Source organism: Oncorhynchus keta, chromosome 28 (genome assembly GCF_023373465.1).
Source record: "Oncorhynchus keta strain PuntledgeMale-10-30-2019 chromosome 28, Oket_V2, whole genome shotgun sequence".
In the NCBI taxonomy this organism is placed as follows: Eukaryota; Metazoa; Chordata; class Actinopteri; order Salmoniformes; family Salmonidae; genus Oncorhynchus; species Oncorhynchus keta.
The window spans coordinates 37,056,151-37,065,157 of NC_068448.1; the positions used below are offsets into that span (position 1 = coordinate 37,056,151).

At 44.7% G+C, this 9,007-nt stretch overlaps 1 protein-coding gene across 14 annotated transcripts in view; it reads left to right on the forward strand.

Annotated features, from left to right (window-relative positions):
• Positions 1-8,302, forward strand: part of prdm16 (PR domain containing 16) — a 236,073-nt gene extending 227,771 nt beyond the window's left edge. For 13 of the 14 annotated variants that reach the window (XM_052482910.1, XM_052482917.1, XM_052482911.1 and 10 more), the window contains 3 exons: positions 2,947-3,222; positions 3,827-4,010; positions 4,512-8,302. In XM_052482910.1, the coding sequence (XP_052338870.1) occupies positions 2,947-3,222; positions 3,827-4,010; positions 4,512-4,646 (595 nt within the window). In that variant the 3' untranslated portion in view covers positions 4,647-8,302. The remainder of the gene's footprint in view (positions 1-2,946; positions 3,223-3,826; positions 4,011-4,511) is intronic. The other variant, XM_052482922.1, reaches the window with a different exon arrangement.
• Positions 8,303-9,007: the final 705 nt, after the last annotated feature.

A 9,007-nucleotide genomic window follows, 5' to 3' on the forward strand; every position in this document is an offset into this window, starting at 1 on the left:
ATGCCCGTCTGAAGTTTGCCAATGTACATCTGAATGATTCAGAGGACAACTGGGTGAAAGTGTTGTGGTCAGATGAGACCAAAATGGAGCTCTTTGGCATCAACTCAACTCGCCGTATTTGGAGGTGGAGGAATGCTGCCTATGACCCCAAGAACACCATCCCCACCGTCCAACATGGAGGTTGAAACATGCTTTGGGGGTGTTTTTCTCTAAGGTGACAGGACAACTTCACAGCATCAAAGGAACGATGGACGGAGCCATGTACCATCAAATCTTGGGTGAGAACCTCCTTCCCTCAGCCAGGGCATTGGAAATGGGTCGTGGATGGGTATTCCAGAATGACAATGATCCAAAACACACGGCCAAGGCAACAAAGGAGTGGCTCAAGAAGAAGCACATTAAGGTCCTGGAGTGGCCTAGCCAGTCTCCAGAACCTTAATCCCATAGAAAATCTGTGGAGGGAGCTGTCGGTTCGAGTTGCCAAACGTCAGCCTCGAAACCTTAATGACTTGGAGAAGATCTGCAAAGAGGAGTGGGACAAAATCCCTCTTGAGATGTGTGCAAACCTGGTGGCCAACTACAACAAACGTCTGACCTCTGTGATTGCCAACAAGGGTTTTGCCACCAAGTACTAAGTCATGTTTTGCAGAGGGGTCAAATACTTATTTCCCTCATTAAAATGCAAATCAATTTATAACATTTTTGACATGCGTTTTTCTGGATGTTTTTGTTGTTATTCTGTCTCTCACTGTTCAAGTAAACCTACCATTACAGTTATAGACTGATCATTACTTTGTCAGAGGGAAACGTACAAAATCAGCAGGGGATCAAATACTTTTTTTCCCTCAATGTATATCTTTCTTTCTCTCACTCTCTTTTCTCTCAATATATCCATCTTTTTCCCTGTCTTTCTCTCTTTCAATCTCTTTCTGTCTGTCTGTGTCTCCCTCTCTCGCTCTCTGTCTTTTTCTCCCTCCCTCCCTGGTCAGTAGACATAAAAGTTAACAGAACTCAGGGGTAATTTAGCCCCTCTGCCATCTGGGATCAATAGTGCAGAACCATCCAGAACAAGCAAGCCTGGCATTTTAATATCTGTAATTCAAAATAAGTGCTCTGTTTTCTGTCCATCCCAGACACACTCACACACACACACACACACACACACACACACACACACACACACACACACACACACACACACACACACACACACACACACACACACACACACACACACACACACACACACACAGACAGACACACGGACACTTTGACTGAAGCGCCCCCCCAACCCCCCCTCATTGAACACAGACACACAGCTGTGTGTATGCCTATCTGTGCGCTCATGCGTCTCCTCTCCACAAAGTGTTTGTAAACAAAGTCAAGTCGGTCTAGTCACTTGTCTCGCTCAAGTGTTTTTTTCCCCTCTCTCCTGGACACTGTCTAGCCTGTGAGGTAAGGAGTGGTGTATGGGGCACTACACAGTGTGCGGAGGGGCGGGGACGGTGGGCAGTGTGTGTGTGTGTGGGGGGGGGGGATAGAGCTGGACTGGGCGTTTCTTGTGCTCAAAAGTTGTGGGGGGTGGGCCTGTTGTGGGGGGTATGCCTGTTGTTGGAGGGTAGGCCTGTTGTGGGGAGGTATGCCTGTTGTGGGGAGGTATGCCTGTTGTTGGAGGGTAGGCCTGTTGTTGGAGGGTAGGCCTGTTGTTGGAGGGTAGGCCTGTTGTTGGAGGGTAGGCCTGTTGTTGGAGGGTAGGCCTGTTGTGGGGAGGTATGCCTGATGTTGGAGGGTAGGTCTGTTGTTGGAGGGTAGGCCTGTTGTGGGGGGGTAGGCCTGTTGTTGGAGGGTAGGCTGGCAATGCAGGTCCTCAGGGATACTCCATTTGAAACAGTCTCCCAGGTTGCTAACACAAACACACGGCTGACGTGTTTAGACTAAGTGACAAAACGCAGGGCCCAGCGTCAGAGCCGCGTCCCTATATCCCCCCCACAGCCCCTGCCAATTTGATTATACAATATTTAATCTAGATTGAAAGAGGAGAACAAGCACCCCCTCCCACCACTACCCCTCTGTCCCTTTCGCTCCCCGAAGGTATCCTGTCTGGTTTGATAAATGTCCGTCTGTCCGGCTTCTCCTAGGGTAAACGCGCTCCCCCTGAGGAAATGACATCATGAGGCATGAAGCGGAGGAGACCGGGGTGGTGGGCTGGATAATGTAAAGGCGGCAGGTCGCAATGGCTGCTTTGCTGAGCAGCCATCGCGCCCCCTACACACACACACACAAACCTACACACACACACACACACACACACACACAGCATCCAGAATAGGGGCCCAAACTAACCATTTGAGCCAATCTTGCCTATATACTGGTTATCAGGAATTAGCCAATTAATCATTCGGCTCCGTTTCCCCTTTGAAACGGGTCTCGACAATTCTCGACACACGTGTGTTTGCTTGGATAGTGGGAATGGGGCTCTGCTCGCTGTCAACGGAGCTCCAGGCATCTTAGTTGTGGCTGTGCAAAGTATGACTCATTGCCTATTGACAGACAGACAGGGGACAGACAGGCAGACAGACAGAGGGGATGCCTGGCCGTGGCCCACTGAGGCAGCTAGGGCAGTGGGCCTAGAAAGAGCAATCAAAGTCCTAATATGGAGGTAAAAGGGCCATCCTCTCCTCCCATCTTCTCTCCCTCGTCTCCGCTGATCTAGCCAAAGCAGAATGGGTGGAAATAGTGAGCTGAGCAGTGAATGTGAGGAGATGAGGAGAGAAAACGGACGGCATTAGATTATTTGGATGAATAGTTCCACCTATTAAACCCGATGGGGGTCAACCAAGACATTTTAAGAATATAATAGATAGTATTTTATTGAAATGAAAGGAACAATTTTTTTGTTGTTGCTAGAAATAAAGTGCAAAATCAATAAGGTTCTCGTCGTTGCAGGTCAGAGGTTGCGGAAGAGGAGCGTCCATCTAGCCACAGCCTGTCCAACTCCAAGATGGCAGCCCGGGGGCTGGAGGAAGAGGAGGAGGAGGCGGAGGGAGATGACGAAGAGGAGGAGGAAGGCAGCCTGACAGAGAAGTCTCAGGACGAGGCGCCTGAGTCCCCCTCCCCGGTCACTATGGTTACGCCGGAGGCGTACGAGGACGAAGAAGAGGAGGAGGCGGAAGAAGAGGAGGAGGCCACACCGCTAGCCATGAGCTACGAACACACCCGCAGGTATGTCCTATCTGGTAGAATACAGACGTAGTTACACACAACTACAGACAAATTCAGACAGTCACGTACAGCACACCACACAACACCTCCACAAACATACCCACCCAATCACAACAGCCACCTCTGTCTCCTCCCATTCCAACTAACAAAACTAATCAAATGTAACAATGCATGACCTGCCCTCCCTGTAATGGCAGTGCAGTGAGGTCAACGAGAGCTAGACGGTGACAAAAGGGTGTCGGGATGCAGCTTAGAACTCTCACAGTTCCATTCCATGTCCACCTGTCTGTCAGTCTCTCTCTCCCCGCACCGAGCACAGTGGCTCCAAATGGTTGAGCCTTTTAGCTCTCCCTTTCAGTGCATCCGTGGTCCTCTCTCTCTCTCTCTCTCTCTCTCTCTCTCTCTCTCTCTCGATGTCCTCCATAGTCCCTATCCCGTCCGTCTCCATCCGTCCGTGCGTCCATCTGCCCCCACCATGCATGCGCCATCAAAAGTCCATCCATCGAGTTACAAGACAGTATTGGTTGGGCTAACTGAGGATGCTCCTTCCCCTTTCCCTCACCCCCCCCTACCATTCCCCTCCCCCTCCCTGGTGCTGCTGCAGGTGTATAGAGGAAGACGGTGGGCTGTTAGACCTGGAGTCCCTGCCCAGCTTCCCCAAGGGCCTGGAGCTGCATAAGGCCAGCAGCAGCGAGGAGCCCCCCTTTGATGTTAAAGACATTTTTAACACCGCCTCGCTCGAGTCTGAGGCCCTGAAAGAGACTCTGTACAGGCAGGCTAAAACCCAGGTAGGTGGACTCTCGTCGAAAGAGAGCGAGGGAGGCAGAAAGTGGCCAATCATTTTGGACATTGGTCCCTGAAGCTTGAGTTCGATTGAGTTCGATGATAAGGGAAAACACAGGGGAGAAAACGCATGACAACGAGGCCATTGTTGTTCAGTGTTGCTGTATGGAGTGTCGCGATGAGAGTCGTTGAATAAAAGACCAGTGTTCTTCTCCTTGACATGCCTTACCTTTCGCTTAACTTACCTACTAACTGAGCTATTAACGCTCTCCTTCTACTACACCTACTGTCCCATCAGCAGCGTCACCTTTGACCTTTGACCTCTTGCATGCCCAGACTTGTTGCAATCGTTGAAACGATACTCCTAACCCGAGATGGAACATCTCTTGGTGTTTTATCGACAATAATGACAGTCATGTTCGATTGGCTGACAACGCGGAGACTCACAAAAATGGTTTCTGACCAATGGATGTTGATTTTGTTTGTCATTTCTCTGTCTCCTCCAGGCTTATGCAATGATGCTGTCTCTGTCGGAGAACAACCCTTTGCACGCGTCCTCCCAGAACTCACTGGATGCCTGGCTGAGCATGGGAGGAGGCCCGTCTGAGACGAGCAGCTTTCACCCACTCAACCACATCTAGGAGAGAGAGGAGGGAGGCAGTATAGTATCACGATAAAAATAAGAAAAGTGACAGAGAGAGAGAGAGAGAGAGAGAGAGAGCGCGGCAGAAAGTAGGAGGCTACTACGGAGGAGAACTCAACTTCACACACCCCCGGCCTGAGAAGAGAGAGGACTCCTGGCTCCTGCCCTTCTCTGTGTGTGTGGGTGTGTGTGTGTTTTTGTGTGCGTACGCACGCGCGCTTACGCGCATTGATTCGTGCATGCCCACGTTAGTGCGTGTGTGTACGAGGGGCCCCTCAGACAAACAGACAGTCGCAGGCAGAGATCCTCTCTGTAGAGGAGTGAAGGACATCCCAGGATTGACCACCCCAAACCCCAGTCATTCTACAAGACCCGCCCACTCCGTCCCAGCGAACCCCTTTGGTTGGACTCTCAGAGACAGTTTTGTTTGAGTGTGTAAACGCATCACTAGGAGAGCAAAACACCCATCTATTCTACACAGTCTAACACAATGTCTCAATAGCAACAGATACAGTAACAGTCGGTCTGGAACATATGCACTGCATGTCCATAGGGGGGTGCTGTTTCACTGGGTGGGAGGAGCAGCAGTATCAACACATAGTGGGGATGTACTAACTAGCTCGTTAGCTGATGGACCCCCCCCATCATCATATCCAATGCCTTCACTCTCTTCATTCCTGTTTCAAATCAATAATAGCACAATGATAAATGTTAGAGCAGGAAACGGCACTCTGGCTTTTGTTTATGAAGAAAGTACAGTAGGATGATGCATCAAGCTCGAATGGCAATGATGTCATGGAGAATGACCGCCCCCAACATATAATGGGCATCGCAGAGGACAAAGTCTCGACCTCAAAAGTTATCCGGTGAACAAGAGGTTAAATGGATGTCCATTGGTTAGAATAGGGAAAGCCTGTTTTTCCCTTTTTTGCTCATTTGTTAACGTGATTCCATTTAGTGTTTTTCTCTTTGATAAAACAGTATTGTCTCATTTTAGGCACCTCTGTGCTCAAATGTTAATATAATTATTTAGTGAAGGACCAAAATTGTATGATATTGTTGTATGATGTACAAAATAACCTGGACGTTCATAGCAAGAGTGGTATGTGCCAAATAACCCATAGAAAAGGTTTTGTTCTCCGACAATCATTTCTTTTTCGAGGGGTTTTAATTGCTGTCATAGTTGTTGTTTTTACCTTCTTATATATTTGATTTAAAGAGTGTGTGTAATTCTATTTATTTAGGTTAAAAAAAATGTCACGATTGGAGACAAGTGACAAATGAAAACACGAAAAAAAGCGTATTTTGTTTTATCCCTCTTTTAAGTGTTGCTGAAGGAATGAAGTTGAATCGAAACGCGACCGAGATTTTGAATCTGGGTTTCAATGTTTTTTTTTCTGTAAAGACCAGTGTGCCAAATTGGAAAGAAAGCATGAAAATCAGCAGTTTTTATTTCTAGTGACACGGTAGTTCTAGATTGTTTAGATCATGTTTTGCAATGCTGTGTCTAGCATGAGGTTTTGTTTGTCTCGTTTCAGTTCAACCATTTCAACCAGTATGCTGATGTGTTTTGTGTTGGAAGTCTTACGATGGTCATTTAATGAAATGGAAGCCTTCACTATGAATGTCAGGGGATTTGGATGCCAGGGCATTGTATTGTTAGCTTATCATTGATCCTAAGTATAAGCAACTACATTTCACTCGATAACAAATCCAATCAACTCAATCAGTTTATTAGTGCTCAGATTCTGCTATGATGGTTTCAAATTGTAGGATTTTTTTTATTTAAATGTGACCGTGTGGTTTTAGAAGAAGAAAAATGTCTCAGAATGCCCAGTCATTGATAAAATCGACATTGTTTTTCAGATAGTGTCCAACTACAGTGTAGCATTCTATCATATTTCCACTTGTTAGTAGAACTTGCATTACTCTCGGGGTTAAATGGTTCTGTAACTAGTGTTGACACGAGGGTTTCGACAGCCGAGAGACTTTTAATCCTGAGAAGAGTATGTTTCTTCCTTGGAGGCATATAACCCGCTGGTCATAGCTTGATGGTTCACCCTTTACTCCAGCTGTAACTGAGATGAGTTTGATTGTCTGTAAAGGGTTCTAACACCCAGCAGAACACATTTACTGTACTGTGAGACCAGCAAAAGAATTAAACAATCAAACGAGGAAAGATATCAAACCAGGAAATGCTTCTGGTTCGGAGAGAAATATGACATACATAGGATTTTAAGTTTCAAAGACTTCTATTCACTTTGTATTCATATTTGCAAACACACTCTTTTTGATGAATCCCTTGTCAATTCCCTTCCTCCCAATTATCTTCTCATTTACGGGATTTCATTCCAAACTGTAGACAAAGGTAGAGATGGCACTTAATACTGCGCAGGTTTTTTTTTATTTCATGTCGCTGTAAGTTGAAGGGTTGTTCACTGTAAATTGCAAAAGTTGCTTTCACGCTGGACATGTGAATGAAGACTTTCAGGACTGGGCGGGATAGGTTCAGGCCAGCACTTAAACGCATGGGTCCAAAACAACAAACTGGGCAGGCATGGGTCTCTGTCACTAAAGAGTTACTAGGAGTTAGCCTGATTTGCCTCACTTGGAGTGGATGATCAACCCTCACTTAAAATGATGATGAACTTGGAAAAAAATCAGTAACTGAAGCACTGTAATTTAATTTTTTTGTCAGCAGGTGGCAGGGTGATACTAGTTTTGCTGCATCATTTCATGTCCGATGATAATGATGACAGAGGTCTCTGTCTTGCTATACTAAATGTGGATCCACGGTTAACACATTGTTTTGCAATACATTACTATTAAATGCAGAGACTGGGGTTACTAAATATTTAGGTATACTATATATGGAGTAATTCATGTCATGTACTACTGTAATAAGTGCGCGCTGTCGGTTGTAGAATTATGGATGCACATTGAAGTCAAAGATCACATTGCCAGCTTTTGAAAGGATCTGGCAAATGGTCACAAACTGATAACTTCAGAATACGGTTGCTGTTCTTTCCCCACTGTTACAGAAAAAAGTACAAAAAAACAACAAAAAAAAGTTTCTTTTTAACTGTATAGTATTTTAAAAAACAATGTTGCATATGTCTGAAAAATTCAATGAAAAAAATATGGGTTTAAATGGATGGTGCTCGTTTCATTTGAATCCGAGTTGTATCACCTCTGTTATGTTTATTAAAAAAGATATTGTGCATGACGTGTTTGGCAGTCATAATGATGTCCATTTGTGAAATGTGTATCTTAAATGAAAAAATGAAATAAAAAATGATGAATCCGTAGATGCACTTATTGTACATGTGGTTAGGTTAGTAGGTTTGACTTCAAGTCCTTACAGATGTATTGGGCAGGTGGTTCTTAAATGAATACAAAAAAGATTGTGGGAGAAAGCTGTAATGAAAAAAATGAAAGGATTGTAGAATAATATTGAACAATTCTGAAATTGAAGTTTTTTTGATGCTTGTGATTATTGAAGATGTATTTCAGAGAAATTTCATGGAATTGATATGATTCTGATGTTAATTCTGTAGAATAGAAATGTATACCAAATGTAATCTTTCCAATGCTATGAAGAATTTATACATGAAATTGATATGCAATAAAAACCTGTGTGCTTTTTATATGAAATGTCCCTTATATTTGTCATGTACCCAACAGAGAACACTCTCTCTCTTCTCTGCATAGTCAAAATTGTTATAGGCCTAATTTTTGTATCTTATAAAGCAATGGACAGATAGTGAGATAATAGGCCTACCCCGCCCACTTGCCATGATGATCAAATCATGCATGCGACCACTTTAAAGGGGCAATCTGTGATTGGCATATCCTTTTAATTTAACGATATATACCCATTGATTCTTAAATATGGAACGCCGTTTGGGTCTTTGGGTGTAAAAGATACACGTTAAATAAATCATCTTGTTGACCAATCAGGACCTGGAAATGACTGCACGTCACATAATAATTTAACACGTTCATACATTTTTTACGAAGTTATTACACATTGATTACACTGTCACTCTTATTTCATATCGATTCACCCGATACATGCTGGTCGTGTTCCCCAAGCTATGGACAGTGCTGGGCATATATATTTCACTGTACAGCCTTACCTATGGATTGTGGATCAATGACATGGGGTATCAGTCTACTCAGTGACATCCAGAGAACATTAGCATTATATTTCTTATTGCAGGACTTTGAAACCACTGTGAATTGAGCCACATTTATTGTACCAGTCAACCTACTGAACACTATTCGAGAGGAAAAACAATGCAATGTGGATGTTTGGCGCCTGATAACTCTGAAAAAGAACTTTGGTACTGAGTAGAC